Here is a 16,205-nt window from a genome sequence, read left to right as displayed (position 1 = left end):
TCTGATTCATATTCAATTCTGACAACATCATAAATTCGAATCATATCCAAACGTAATAAAACTTACGTCCTATTGTAGCCTGCGTTGATAGGAACACAGTACTGAAGTCGGATTCAAAATCTAACGGACGGATTGAAATATAAAGGCGTAAGGATTTCTCGTAGTTTCCCAGGAGCTCTTCTCGTGTCTTGCAATTAAATTCTGAAGAATTTCAAAGTTACATCCGTATATATATATATCCCTTTGCATGAAATTGAAACGTGGCTGATTTCCACAAAACTTCAGCGACGCTCGAGCGGTAATAAATCACCGCTCGGGCGCGGGACCTTCTGTCCGAGCTTAGCTGGTTATCCAATGGCGCTCGGGCGGTAACATTCTACCGCTCGGGCGCCATACGTTCTGCCCAAATTCTATAATTATGGTGCATTGGCGCTCGGGCGGTTCTTTTCTACCGCTCGGGCGCCAGATGTTCTGTCCAACATTTTAGCTTATAATGTAACGACGCCCGGCTTCACCTCTCATGTCTTATTTGGCTCCTGTGATATTTGCTAATCACAATTCTGACAACTAATCAACGTCTGATTACAGTAATTAAATCTCGGGCCTTACAGTTGGTATAAAAACCTTTTATATACAAATCAGGTGTATTTATACAAGAAAATATCAATAACCTTCTATCCTCTTGTACATCACAAGATGGATGTTAATTTTTTTTTTTGTGTTTGTTTAATAATTATGGGGATTGCCCTAAAAATAAAATATTAATTATGGGGATACATATTCTTCTTGATTTTTGGCTACACAAAATAAAAAAATATATAATTATTAAAAATACTGATATGACACTATTATACAAGTCAGTGACACATTAGTACTGCATTAGTTATGCATTAGCTCCATATTGATGACACATTAACACCATATTTTAAAAAAAAAACTAATTTTTTATTAAAAAAATAGCGGATTGAGAGTAAAATTCGATAACATAGAAAAAAATCTCAAATAAACAAATATATATGACCAGAAATACAGTTTTCTTATAAGTTCATGTCATTAATTTTTTTTATGATACCTGAATTATTTTAATAAGTTTTTTAAACTTCCTAAAATACACTTGAATTTTTACATGATCATATCAATGAATAAAACTGAAGAAAATGTTGGTGGTGATCTCTTCAAGCATTTTTTCTTCTCTCTTTCCTTCTGTTTCTTCATTGCAAGCCGTGCCACGCTAAGAACATTAATTCAGCGTACATTTTTGTACATAAAAACACCATCAATTTGGGATCTGTTAAATGTCTAGTTCACAGTTTCAAGAAATAGAGAATAGGACAATGGCTCAGCCTCCATGTTGTTGGATGTGCTTTGGTTGGCCATATACCTGCTTCAACTCGTTAGATCTTTTCAAACCAACAGGATCCCACTTTGTTTCACCCCTAGTCGGAGAGTTGTGAAATCGAGACGACAGGCCAAACTGCAAGAACCATAATTTCTAAATTGCATAAACACAGAAGAGGCTGGACGCCATTAATCTTTCATTGCAACTCATGTAGACTAGAATTAAAACTGAATAAACAACAAACATTATAACGTCCATGAATTGCTCACAAAAAGACTCATGGCAAATATAATATAGCATAACATTATACATAACGAAAGGAAGTTCTCGCATAATAGCACAAGAATAAGAAGGAACCGCACAATGAGAAAATTTCCCAAATTGAAAACAAGAACAGGTGAATAGCAGTTATATTTTCCTCAACTGGCAAGACCTTAACAAAAACACAATCTTTTCTGAAGATATCAACGAGTTTTTTTTTTAGCAATCCAAATATGTGCACAGAAAACCCGGAAACAAGCATCGTTAACTGGAACCTGAAAATCGAAATATACAGAACTTGAGCGGATCGTGATTTTCGCCACATGCCGGATCGCCGCCGTTTTAGAAGACGCGGAGAAGTGAAACAGAGATGGCAAAAACTTGTGTGAGACGGTGTCACGGTTCGTATTTTGTGAGACGGATCTCTTATTTGAGTAGTTCTCGTGTCAGACGGTCTGACGAATCTTTATCTTTGAGACGAGTCAACCTTACCGATATTCACAATAAAAAAAACACTGTTAGAATAAAAATTAATATTTTTCATGTATGACCTAAATAAGAGATATGTCTCACAAAATACGACCCGTGAGATCGTCTCACATGAATTTTTGTCTTATTATTTTAGATTTCGTGTTTTACATATGAAATAAAAAATATACCAAATTAAAGTTTCTTAGTAACTAAAACTCATAAATTTATACTATAATTTCAACTATATATCTATTTGGCCTAAAAAAAATCACGAAACTTAAATAATAAAAATATAGGAGACCAACAAGTTCAAACTAAATTTTCCGAAACTGAATTCTATGTTATATTTGCCTAGTTCCTTTCCACTTTGCTCTCTGAGCTTGACGACGACGTCGTATTTACTTAAACCCTATGCTAATCCCCCGGCATTTTCTAAAAAAATTCCCCAAATTCCGCGCAACCACATTATTTTCCGTTCCATGGACGATCAGAAAGAAGATCCTTCTAACAAAAAACCCACCAATTTTCACTTCTACTCCGATAAATTCCCTTTATGCTCCGATTCTGATGAAGATTCATCCGACGGCGTTGATTTCCGGACGAATTTCAGCTTTAATGACGCATCCTCGAATTACCAAAAAACACCCAGAATTTTCGACCGTTTCTACAATTCCTCCTCATCCGATGACGAAGGTGATGTTAGCAGCTCTTCTAATTATCAGCGGAGACTGGATTACATGCTCCAGTTCCTCGACCGGAAGCTCTCAACCTCATACTCTTCTGACCAGCCGTTGCCTGAATTTGTCGGTGCGGGAGGTGATACTGGGATTTTTAAACTCCCTGCGCGAGCACCGGTTCACCCGAATCGACCTCCGACTCTCGAGATAAGGCCGCACCCCTTGAGAGAAACGCAAGTTGGGAGGTTCTTAAGGAACATTTTATGCGTTAACGACAATGATAATGGGCCGCAGTTGTGGGCAGGGACGGAGTGTGGATTAAGGGTTTGGGATTTGAATATTGATGATATGTATGGCGGTCAGGCTGAGGATGAGGAACTGGAGGAGGAGGGTACGGTAAGGTATTGGGAGTCGGCACAGGTGGAGTCAGCCACGATGTGCTTGGTGGGTGATGGAGGGAGCAGAGCGTTGTGGACGGGGCACAAGGATGGAAGGATTAGGTATTGGAAGATGATGGATTTTTTCAGTGGGACAGGGAATAATGGCAGTTATAGGAATGGTTTTCAGGAGGTGCTTGCGTGGCAAGCGCATCATGGGCCCGTGCTATCCATTGTTGTGAGTTCTTACGGTAATATTTGCTGTCCTAAATTTGGTTTCTGTTGCTTTTCGGTTAGGCTTCTTAGATTCGACACTTAAGATTAGCAGACAGTTGTGGTGTTTGAATAAGTGGTAAGATTATTTGTGTTCCACTCTTGGGAGCCTGTTAAAGTGAAGATTTTTTACGGCTTTTAAAATTTACCTCCGTATTTAGTCTTTTATATAATCACGTGAATAAAATTATTGTGATTCGATGGAATTTAACCCTTTGTAGGATTATTTGTTCTGTGGTTTACCTGGCAGTAGGACTAGCATTGACCAGAGAAAAGCAAGTTAGATTAGCCTTTGTTTGCACTTAAAATGTGAGAGGGAGAGTGAGTATGTTTAATGATTGATATTATAATGCTGAAATAACAATCAAATAAAACAAAATGGATTTGTGAAAATGATTAATCTAAGTGCAAGTATGTTTTCTGAATATGAGGCTTCTTCTTTTTATTTGTTTCTGCTATTAAGCAGTATGCTACTTTTAGGTACTAGTTAAGCTGTGCACAACCATCACTTATTCAGATGTTTGCCTTAGATGTTAAAAAGTACATTGAACAACATGATTTTCTTTCCAATTATGTCTGTACATGACCAATACTAATGTGTGGCGCTGGTTGAGTTGAATATCCCTTCAATGCGGTATTATTGATGAAATCTTCTTCTGTACTGATAAGCAAAATATCTCGTGTCAAATTCAAATAATGGTCAAAATAAGGTGTATGATAGAATTATTGTTTATTCGTTAATTTGTGGCAGTAAAATAATTTGGGAATAAAGCTCAAGGCCCTGAACTCTTACTTGAGCAAGATTCCCTGCACGGTCAACCACAATGATCCTCAGGCTTAATAGGTTACACAGACATCCCGTTGCTTATCACACAAATTTTGTATGGAAATGGCCTCCTCCAATTCATGCTTAAAATTTTATGTCTGAGGACCATAAGGGGAAGGCAGTTATGATTTTTATTGATCACAAATCCCCAGTAGTCTGTTCCCTGTTGGTAATTTTATGCAAGCTCTAGTACCAATGTTGATGATGTGAAAAAGAACCTATCTTGCCGAGCTTCTTGTATACGGTTTCTGTCAACTTTAGTTCGCCTCTTCTTTGAGCCTCAGACGAATTTCAAGTTTATTTATTAGCTTCTTGTATTTTACCTTCTTAACAAAATCGCTGTACGCTATAGATTGTTGATTTTACTTGTTTACCGGTTCTCACTTTGATTCAGTCTTGTTCCTACACACACACAGTGTTCAAAAAGGACTGCAAAAACTTATTTATCATGCATATGAAAAAAAGGCTTTTCTTATAGCCACGATGGGCGTCTGGATGAAAAGTAAACTGCAGGCACGAATGAGGGGCGTGGATATTTTGATATTTTCTACTACAATCTTTGTTCTTATTCGTCTACAAATTGTTGGTCAAACTTCATTTCAACGAGATAAACTGAATTTTTTTGACATTGTCGATTGGAAATTCCAATGCTCACGATGTTATGTTGCTGCTTCGTTGTTCATGTGATTACGCGTTATAGGTAAAATTTGTACGTGTTTACGTGTATCTTCTTGTTTTTCTCTTCTTAATGAGTACATTGTTCGATATGTTCAAGACATTTTTTTTAAAGATTTTGCACTAACAATTTCACCTTGAAGCTTCTTTTCTCCACTGATTTTACTCACGACTTTAAAGAACTTATGTGGAATGTTTTTAACAATGGTAAACATTTTCCAGTTGTCTTAAAAACATTTTTTTTCCTTTTTCTCAATTTTTTTCCTATAAAACAGGAGATATATGGTCAGGATCTGAGGGTGGTGCTATCAAGATCTGGCCTTGGGAAGTTGTTGAGAAGTCCCTTTCTCTAATAATTGGAGAAAGGAACATGGCTGCTTTATTGATAGAAAGATCTTACATTGACCTGAGAAGCCAAGTTACCCTGAATGGTGCCTACAGTAACGTTTTTACTTCAGATGTCAAGTATATGCTATCTGATCATTCTGGAGCCAAGGTGTGGAGTGCAGGTTTTCAGTCATTTGCATTATGGTAAATCGTCAGTAAATTGATCCTTTATATAGTATCCAGTGTTATTATTATGCATATAGTTGAACCTTAATTTATCAAAAAGTCATCGAGTTATGCTCTTATCTTTCATTTTTCATTGCTTATTGATTGGATTTTTGCCAGAGGGTACTTTTTCTTACCTTATGAAAATTTAAAATCAATGCTTTTATAGCTTTAAGCTTTTTAAATCTCTGATGACGGTTGGCATCTGATAATATTCTGAATTTCTGATGGGCGCAATGTTTTAATCTGGTTTTACGGTTTTAAGGAGGGAAGGACAGCTTCAAAAAGAAAAAAAGAAAAAAAAATAAGGCTAATACTTTCACTTTGCTGGTTTCTCTCTGGTTTCTGTTTTTGTTCTTGTTGCTTTTAGTATTCTCTTTTAGAAGGTTTTGATTATTCTCCGCTATACAGGGATGCTTTTACCAGGGAATTACTTTATATAGTATCCAGTTTTGTTATTATGCATCTAGTTGAACCTTATTTTATAAAAAATCACCGAGTTATGCTCTTATCTTTCATTTTTCATTGCTTATTGGTAGGATTTTTGTCAGAGGACACTTTTTCTTCGTTATGAAAATTTTAAATCAATGCTTTTATAGCTTTAAGCTTTTCAAATCTCTGAAGACGGTTGGTTGGCATCTGATAATATTCTGAATTTCTCATGGGCGCGATGTCTTAATCTTGTTCTACTGTTTTAAGGAGTGAAGGACAGCTTCAAAAAGGAAAAAAAATGAAGGCTAATTCTTTTACTTTGCTGGTTTCTCTCTGGTTTCTGTTTTTGTTCTGGTTGCTTTTAGTATTTTCTTTTAGAAGGTTTTGATAATTCTCTACTATGCAGGGATTCTTGTACCAGGGAATTACTTAAAGTTTTTAACATTGATGGTCAGATCGAGAACATGTCACCTGATGCTTTATTGGAGGATGAGATGAAGATGAAGTCCCTATCTGGTTCAAAGGAAAAGGCACAAAATTCTTTTAATTTTTTCCAGCGTTCTCGCAATGCCATACTAGGAGCGGCAGATGCTGTTCGTCGAGCTGCAGTTAAAGGATCTTTTGGAGAGGATAATAGGCGGACCGAAGCATTGGTCTCAACTGTTGATGGAATGGTTTGGACTGGATGTGCAAATGGGTTACTTGTGCAATGGGATGGGAATGGCAATCGATTGCATGAATTTCAGTATCATTCTTTTGCAGTTCAATGTTTCTGTACAATAGGTGAACGGATATGGGTAGGTTACATTAGTGGGACAGTGCAGGTTTTGGATCTCAATGGTGATTTGCTTGGAGAATGGGTAGCTCACAGTAGTCCGGTGATAGATTTAGCTGTCGGAGGTGGTTATGTTTTTACCTTGGCTAATCATGGTGGCATCCGTGGGTGGAATATTACATCTCCTGGACCACTTGATAATATATTCCGTATAGAGTTGGCCGGGAAGGAATTTTTGTACACAAAGCTAGAGAATCTTAAAATATTGGCTGGAACATGGAATGTTGCACAAGGGCGGGCAACTCCAGACTCCCTTATATCGTGGCTAGGTTCTGCTGCAACAGACATAGGTATTATTGTTGTCGGGTTGCAGGAGGTGGAAATGGGTGCTGGTTTCCTAGCCATGTCTGCCGCCAAAGAAACCGTATATAACATTTTCTTTCCTCCTTATTTTGTTCAATTTCTCTAACCTACAGCATTTGGAAAATGCAATAGCTGGAAGGTTTATTTGGTAAAGATGGTTGATATACAATTTGTTTGAGAATTCGATATCAAAAATCATTTGAAGCTAATACAGTTGTTTCTGAAACAGGTGAATTGGGTTTGTTGTGCCTGCTAGAGAAATTTTGTCTGACACTCAAATACTCCATGCGTGCAAATAGTTCTCTTAAGTTTCATTAAAGATTTGTGGATAGACCAGGAAATAATGATAAAATCAAGAGATACTTTTTCAAACAATTTAAGTAGTTGCCTCTTTCGACTTGTAAAGGCTCTTCTCATACTACAGTCAAGTCTTGTAGTTCCATCATTGTTATAAATATATGTATTGTCGTCCAATTGGAGCTGTTCAAATTTTTAACATAACTTGCTCATGTTGCAGTGATTGAGTTTAGCCTTAGTATCTGTTAAAAAACTTTTGAAACAAAGTAATTAGATCCAATACTTCTCTATTTTGTTAGATATTACTTATTGCACTTCTTTTTCTTTTCTTTCTTTGAGTGCTTCATCTTGTCTGAAATTCAAGACAAAGGATTTTCCTGATTAAAGATGGTGGAATTATCCATGGTTCATTATTTTTAGTTAACCATTTTACAAATCTAAGATGAAGCTAACACTTATTAGTTTGTCACTATCTGTTGGTTCATTCTTATTTTCTTTTCTAAACCATCAGTTCAATTTTATCAGACTAATTACATGCATGTACTTGCAACCCGTGCAGATGGGTCTTGAGGGTAGTTCCGCGGGACAATGGTGGCTAGATATGATTGGAAAAATATTGGATGAGGGATCCACCTTTTCAAGGGTTGGCTCTAGGCAGTTGGCAGGTTTGCTCATTTCTGTATGGTGAGTATTATGTTAGTACTTTTGTGACTGTTATTTTGATGCACATACTTCTCTTCTCCTGTTAAACTTTTTGATTGGTTTTACTTTTGGTTGATGGTGATTCAGAAACACTTTCTAATGCATTGTCTGAAATATGCCGTAGGGTTAGAAACAATATTCGAGGGCATGTTGGGGATGTTGATGTTGCAGCAGTTCCTTGTGGATTGGGACGAGCTATTGGAAATAAGGTTACTTTGATTGTCTACTAGAACGTAATGTGAACATGTATTTTATTTTAGTTTCTTAAAAGTTTTTCTATTTTGATAGATTAAATTGCCATATAATTGTTCTAGAATAAAAAGCGCTCTCCGCTTTGGTGTTAAGTGAGAGTGAAAAAAGAATGCAGATATAATGGGTTCCCACTGACAAAATGACTCAAGGGCTGATACATCTAACTCTGCATGCTTTGGATAGAGTAAAATCAAATTGATGAAAGCTCTCGAATAATTTTACAGCCAAGCACGCCCACTTCTTCCAAATTTGTAGCTATTTTTCCTCTTTATGGAACATTCTAAAAGCATTCCCTTTCGACAGAAAATATTCCATAAGCACCTTAACTACTTAAAAGCGATGATATGGAATCCCCAGCTCACAACCACCAAATTAGTAGCAAAAAGGTTAATGTATACACAACTTTCTGTTTTCCAACTTCTCATCTATAATTCCCATGCCTTTTAAAAACTGGTTGAGTGTGAAGGGATGAAACTTGTTTATGTTCTAACCAGTTATTTTATCTTAATCATTTCTATTTTATTAAAAAACTTTCTTTGAAGTGTTCAAATTTGACATTGTAGGATGTCTTTAATAAGTCTGACAATCCCAGTACTCACTGCCTCACTCACATGACAGAAGAAGACTGTGTGAAACAAATGAATCATGCAACAACTGTAGATTTTGTCCCCAAATATTATTGATAATCAAATGGAAAGAACACAATCCATTTGAGAGGAATCTTGGATTTGTTGAGAATTATACAAAAAAATCTTTACATGTAGAGACAGGGTTTGCAGAGCTTAAGCAGACAGCCCCAATTAAAAATCAAAAAGCAAACTAAACTTGAAAGATGATGAAATAGCTCTCAAAGATGATTTAGTTTAGGAAATAGTTGGCAAATAGGGATATAGATTGATTGGTAAAATTTTACCTGGTGAAATAGTATATTATAAAAAATTCAGTCATATTATTGTGTTTAATGAGGTGAAGTATGATCGTATCGCTTTGATTCTGAACAATTATCGACAGATGCCTCTATTTTACTGTTGATTTATTAATCAGAAACAAGTTATTCATAGTGTTCCGGTGATGCTTGTGAATTTTTTTTCATTTTATCGAGATTGATATATCCTTATATCTTGTGAGTTAATTTACTTCACCATAATGTCATTATTTTAGACTTGTAAACTCGAGATTATTGAAGGTGTACCATTTTGGTTGAGATGCCTGCAAGTTCTTAATGGAATGGGTATAGACTTAGTATTACTTTGTATATTCCTCTCTATTGTTACGATCACATTTTATTATCTTTGTTATTAAACTAATTTAAGTCTCTCTTGTCAGGGAGCTGTTGGGCTCAGGATGAGAGTGTATGGTCGAGTCATGTGCTTTGTGAATTGTCATTTCGCTGCACATTTAGAAGCTGTCAATCGCCGAAATGCTGATTTTGATCATGTATATCGAACAATGGTTTTTAGCCGGCCATCTAATCTTTTAAATACCGCTTCTGGTATGGTGCTGTATTTTTATTGCTGTTATTTTTTGTACATGTCAACTGTTTTCTATTGCCATTTATCCTTCCTGTTTCAGCTGGCGTTTCATCTGCTGTTCAAATACTTCGCGTGACAAATGTATGTATATACTCTGGTTAATACTGCTACTATTTTTGTCGACTGTTTTTGGTTTCATTTTCGCTTTATGTAAGGAAGCCCTCATGTTTCAATTGATAAGAAATTTTAATCGCTTATGCTTGTGCAGGCTATGGGTATTAACCCTGTGGAAGGGATGCCTGAGCTTTCTGAGGCTGACATGGTTGTATTTCTTGGAGATTTCAACTATCGGCTTGGTGGCATATCTTACGACGAAGCAAGAGATTTTGTTTCTCAAAGATGCTTTGACTGGCTTAAAGAAAGGGATCAGTTGCGAGAAGAAATGGAAGCAGGAAATGTCTTTCAAGGAATGCGGGAAGGTTATATCGGATTTCCTCCATCTTATAAATTCGAGAAGCACCAATCAGGTTTGGCAGGTATCATGATGAAATATTTGTTGTGCCTTGTTCACAATCTCATGGTGGAGGTTATTATTCCTTGGATATTTGTATTCGAACTTAACTGGAATCCAAAACTTCTGTATTTCGGTATCTATGGATGGCCTTGATATGATAGAAATATTTGTTGTGCCTTATTCACAATCTCATGGTGGAGGTTATTATTCCTTGGATATTTGTATTCGAACTTTTTATCTGGAATCCAAGACTTTTATATTTCGGTAACTATGGATGGCCTTGATATGATAGAATTATATTTATTATTATGTTAAAAACTATTTTTGTTACAGATTTAGTCATGGTTTGTTTGTGCTTTTTAAGGATATGATTCTGGGGAGAAGAAACGAATTCCTGCCTGGTGTGACAGAATTCTGTATCGTGACAACCGTTCAGCTTTGGCATCTACCTGCAGCTTAGACTGCCCTGTTGTCTCCTCTATAGTACAGTAAGTTTCCTGGGAGAGGAAGTGCTACCTATTATTTTTATCATGCTAGAACATATCCAAGGTTGTGAATGGCAGGAGGCGGGGCGGCCGGTGACCGCCTACTGCCTCGGCCGCCTAGGCGGTTGAATTTTTTGAAGTAATTTTTTTTTATAGATAATCATATACAATCATGCAATATAATCACAAATAATCATAATTTTTTATGTAAGATGTGTAATTAAATAATGTTTAAGCACAAAGAAGTTTCATACAATTTAATAACATCTAGATAATGTGCAAATAAATATATAAATACAAACTAACAAGATAATTAATAAATATTCATCATCATATTAATACTAATATGCAAACAAAGTGATATAATTACTTTTATAAAAAACGTAAGTTTAAATTTCAAAGTTTCAATCCATTATCCATCATTAAAATAAATATTAGACTAAACATAACCAATCTTCCTTCATACAATATAATGGTTGAGACTTGAGAGTTGAGACTTGAGAGTGAAAATCAAAAGTAAAAAAAAGGAATTGGGGTGTGCTAGGGTTTTGAGATTTAAAATTAGTTGACTTTGACTAAGTTTTTAAAATTAGTTGATTACAACTTAAAAATTTTGACTGTCCACTGCCTCGCTCGCCTGCTCACCGCTTCGACCCGTCTTTCCTACGCCGTATAGCTTGGACCGCCTAAAACACTCGTCTTATGCGTAGGCGGTGCGGTCGAGGGCCGCGGTGCCTAGGCAGCCGCCTCGACCGCCATTTAGAACACTGAACATATCTATATTCTTTATTTTAAATTCTAAATATATATAAAGAGTTTTTGTTACATTTGGAAAGTTCCCGCAAAAAAAATTGCGATAAAAGGAAATATGTATTATCATTTATGTATCCACTCACTGTATTAAATATTTGAAAACAAATAGGAAATAAATGGATAATTAAATGTGAAATCTTTTAAATTTCTTTTTAAAATTCAAATTTAAGTTTGATGTCCCTTAAAAATATAAATTACATTTAAGTGTTGACATTGATTATATCATTTTATTTAGTTTTGGTTATGATTTTGAGTTTAGTGTTACTTTTATGTTTAGTTATCGATACTCTATCATATTAAATAAAGTATAACTTTTTTTTATATAATATTATGTTTTCCAACTTCTTGAATTGTGGTATATTGATTGTTCGTAAATTGTTATTATTATTATTATCATCTATCTTAATTAGAATTTCAATATAAATATTTTTTCTACAAAATAATTAAAATTTTAATCAAAATTTATTAATCTAATAGATGATAAAAAAATTTGATTTTTTCAAAAATATTTATTGTTTAAAATTTTGATAGACAAAATAATCTATGATTTTTTAGATATAATTTTCTATTTTTATTAGTAACAGTTCCACTCATGACTCAATCAAGATAAAGAAGTCAATTTTACAGCAAAAGATCCTTATCCTCGTTTAAACTTTATTTCAAATGATATAAACCTTTTCATATAATAATTTTGTATACTAATATTTATATCAATACTTTTAATAAATTTCAAACGTTAATACTTAGTAATTTTAATAATTAAGTACATACAATAACACTCCGTGCAATGCGGGTGAAATATTAGTATTGTTAGCTATAAAGTTCATTTGCAAGACTGGAATTCTACATGCAATGATTGTTTTATTTTTCCCCCCATGAACGATCATATTTGTGCCCGATGTTTTAGCACTTGGTCTCTTGATTAGGCAATTGATTATCATTCTAGTGCTATTTATGTCATTGACTAATCTCCTGCTTGATTTTATTTAATTTTTTTTTCATTTAGTTCTGTTCTTTTAGGTGTTAACACATATTAGTTGAATTCCGTTCTCAAATGATGATGAACTCATTAAATTTGTACATACTTGGACAAAGTAAATTAGTGTTACTTTTATGTTTAGTTATCGATACTCTATCATATTAAATAAAGTATAACTTTTTTTTATATAATATTATGTTTTCCAACTTCTTGAATTGTGGTATATTGATTGTTCGTAAATTGTTATTATTATTATTATCATCTATCTTAATTAGAATTTCAATATAAATATTTTTTCTACAAAATAATTAAAATTTTAATCAAAATTTATTAATCTAATAGATGATAAAAAAATTTGATTTTTTCAAAAATATTTATTGTTTAAAATTTTGATAGACAAAATAATCTATGATTTTTTAGATATAATTTTCTATTTTTATTAGTAACAGTTCCACTCATGACTCAATCAAGATAAAGAAGTCAATTTTACAGCAAAAGATCCTTATCCTCGTTTAAACTTTATTTCAAATGATATAAACCTTTTCATGTAATAATTTTGTATACTAATATTTATATCAATACTTTTAATAAATTTCAAACGTTAATACTTAGTAATTTTAATAATTAAGTACATACAATAACACTCCGTGCAATGCGGGTGAAATATTAGTATTGTTAGCTATAAAGTTCATTTGCAAGACTGGAATTCTACATGCAATGATTGTTTTATTTTTCCCCCCATGAACGATCATATTTGTGCCCGATGTTTTAGCACTTGGTCTCTTGATTAGGCAATTGATTATCATTCTAGTGCTATTTATGTCATTGACTAATCTCCTGCTTGATTTTATTTAATTTTTTTTTCATTTAGTTCTGTTCTTTTAGGTGTTAACACATATTAGTTGAATTCCGTTCTCAAATGATGATGAACTCATTAAATTTGTACATACTTGGACAAAGTAAATTGCTGTCTCTGTTATCATATGGACAATTATCAGCCCCCCACCCCACCCCCCCCCCCCCCCCCCCCCCCCCCCCCCCCCCGCTTCTTTAGTTCCTTTTGAATGGACGATCTTCTTGAACTTTTGTTTCTAAGAATGGCAGGGGTGCTTCTGAAGTTCGCTCTTGTTCTGAAATATTTGATCTCTGATGATTACCTCGTTTTCCCCCTTTCTGATCATCATATGTTACTTGTGTGAATGTATTCTCAGATATTCAGCATCTTTTAGACTTCTTTTATCCTTTTTCTAAGGCTAGATGTCTTGGACAGGTATGAAGCTTGCATGGATGTGACTGATAGTGATCACAAACCTGTCCGTTGCATTCTAAGTGTGGAGGTCGCCCGAGTTGACGAATTGGTAAGAAGACAAGTGTTCGGAGAAATCATCAGATCAAATGAGAAAATCAGACGTTTTCTTGAAGAGCTGTCCAAAGTTCCAGAAGCAATCGTCAGTACTAACAACATAATACTTCAGAATCAAGATCCATCCATATTGCGGATCACAAATAAATCCAAGAAAAACAGAGCTCTATTTGAAATATGTTGCGAAGGTCTGGCTACCATTAAGGAGGATGGGCAAGCGTCCAATCATTGTCCAAGAGGTGGTTTTGGATTCCCACAATGGCTACAGGTAACTTTATTATTTTTTTCGTTTGTGCTCTGTTATGACATCATCTAGTTACCTGTAATTTTTGTTTATTATTTTGGTGTTTGTGCTCTGTTATGACATCAGCTGGTTACCCGTAATTTTGTGTTTATTATTTTAGGTGATTTGTCTATGATACTTTAATATGAATAAAAAGTATGCATCCCCTTTCAGTTATGCCATCCACAGCTTTTTATAGAATTTAGTTGCTTAGAGTGCAATCATCTCGAGATTATGCTTGTAATTGCAAAAATTTCCTACTTGTTGCGAAGAATGCGATTTTTTTTAAAATAAGTTTTTTTTTACTTTTCTTCTTTCTTTCATATACTTTTCTTTCATTTTGTCTTCCGAACATCTAAGATATTAGTTATGATGAAGTCAATAGATATTGTTTCATCTTAATCCAGTACTTAATGAGCCTGCTAATGTTGCCGTGAAACCATCCCCCACATTGTGAAAGCATGGTACATTCAGTGGAAGTTCGTCTAATTTTTTAGTGCAAACGCTTAAATCACACCCCTTTTTAAACTTCTGCTTATTGAGTTGCCACATGATTTTCTCGGCTCGTAATTTTGTGAATGTAATGTAATGATTCCAAACTGTAACAGGTCAATCCAGCAGCAGGAATCATTGAACCGGATCATATTGCTGAAATATCTATCCGACATGAAGAATATCAAACATTGGAAGAGTTTGTTGATGGTGTCTCAAGAAGCTGTTGGTCCGAAGATGCCAGGGACAAGGAAGTTATTTTACTGGTTAAAATGCGGGGGAGCTGCACAACAGAGATAAAACGCCACCGAGTACGTCTGCGCTACAGCATTACTGGAAAAATCACACACATGAATTCGACCTCCGACAACTCTAATCCCTTCCAATCGAATCTTCTACAGCGCTCTGATTTTCAAAAAATAAGTGGTTCCTGTGATATAGTTGACCATATTCGAAATCTGCACAGTCCTTGATGCTGGTATATGAATCTCCGGAGACATATATGCATAATTTACCCAGAACTGAGTAGTTATATATGTAGATTACCAATCTATCCTTGGAACCTGAATATACCCCCGAAATTTAATTACAGTTACATGATTGTTCTGTTAGCTGCCTTGATTCTCAGAAGCACCAACTTTTTAATCCTTGTTGAGTTCTGGCCTGAGATTTCGGTAATTGGATACACTGGAATTGGTCCCTCCAGCTAGCTGTGCAAGAACGACCAAGGTAGCTTTCATTCCAAAATATCTTCTTTTTACCCAGCAGAGGAGGTTTCTTTTTTCTTTATTTTTTTCCCCTGATACAAATGAACATTTTGCATTGGGTTTGAATTTGGTGTTCTCCTAGTTTCTTGTACATCTGGAGTCATTTTTTTGGGGGGGGTAAGTTTGTACAGTAGTTGTAAATAATAATTTTATAATAGAAAGTGATGTGAAGGGAAGAGAAGTGTTTTAGTTTTCTCTGCCCGTGTACTGTTGGTGGCAACTTTCCCCAACACCAGTTAGTTCCTGTTGGTTTGTTCCGTTTGAGGCTGTGTCGAACATTTTTTTGAAGTGAAGTACGATGACTGTTGAAGATTTGATATTTCTGGTAACCGGACCAATCTCGCCGTGGTGCTTCTGTAATTGAATTATGTTATCAACTTACCATAGGCTTTATTTGATTTATTGTTGTGAAATGATCAAGTTGTTGATTCTTTTCATTTATCTGAAAGTTGTAATCGATTTAACGTATACAAATTTTATTTGCACTTGTACGTTTCAAAACTACTCGACCCATATAAGATTAATTCCAGTATTTTACAGACAAGTCCATGTGATGTGTATATGTGAAATTGAAAGTTCGATGTAATAATTGTTGAAACTGTCATTTTTAGAAATAGTTTATTGTTCTGTAGTAATAGAAGTTATACTGTGATATTTAGGAATTTTTTACAGAACATTATATTTCAACTTTTTTAAAATCGATTTATTTATAAATGTTTTTTAAACATATTAATTCACTGATCATTAATTTATATCATCAGTCAC

At 34.6% G+C, this 16,205-nt stretch overlaps 1 protein-coding gene across 1 annotated transcript; it reads left to right on the top strand.

Moving 5' to 3' along the window:
* The first annotated feature begins 2,435 nt into the window (after nt 1–2,435).
* On the top strand, nt 2,436–15,821 carry LOC140808346 (type II inositol polyphosphate 5-phosphatase 15-like). Its single transcript, XM_073165448.1, has 11 exons — nt 2,436–3,376; nt 5,175–5,430; nt 6,290–7,082; nt 7,878–8,002; nt 8,145–8,229; nt 9,599–9,764; nt 9,845–9,885; nt 10,013–10,280; nt 10,623–10,746; nt 13,806–14,166; nt 14,790–15,821. The coding sequence occupies exons 1-11, from the start codon at nt 2,551–2,553 to the stop codon at nt 15,144–15,146; spliced, it is 3,402 nt and encodes a 1,133-aa protein (XP_073021549.1). The 5' UTR covers nt 2,436–2,550; the 3' UTR covers nt 15,147–15,821.
* Nucleotides 15,822–16,205: the final 384 nt, after the last annotated feature.

This window comes from Primulina eburnea, chromosome 12 (genome assembly GCF_022965805.1).
Source record: "Primulina eburnea isolate SZY01 chromosome 12, ASM2296580v1, whole genome shotgun sequence".
NCBI classification, from domain to species: domain Eukaryota; kingdom Viridiplantae; phylum Streptophyta; class Magnoliopsida; order Lamiales; family Gesneriaceae; genus Primulina; species Primulina eburnea.
This window is presented reverse-complemented; position numbering and strand designations above follow the sequence as displayed.

What these genes read in the sequence shown, in the direction of transcription:
- LOC140808346 (XM_073165448.1), top strand. Translation starts at nt 2,551, where the DNA reads ATGGACGATCAGAAAGAAGATCCTTCTAACAAAAAACCCACCAATTTT. An exon ending in AAATACTTCGCGTGACAAAT is followed by an intron (nt 9,886 to 10,012) that starts GTATGTATATAC and finishes ATGCTTGTGCAG; the next exon opens with GCTATGGGTATTAACCCTGT. An exon ending in GTTGTCTCCTCTATAGTACA is followed by an intron (nt 10,747 to 13,805) that starts GTAAGTTTCCTG and finishes TGTCTTGGACAG; the next exon opens with GTATGAAGCTTGCATGGATG.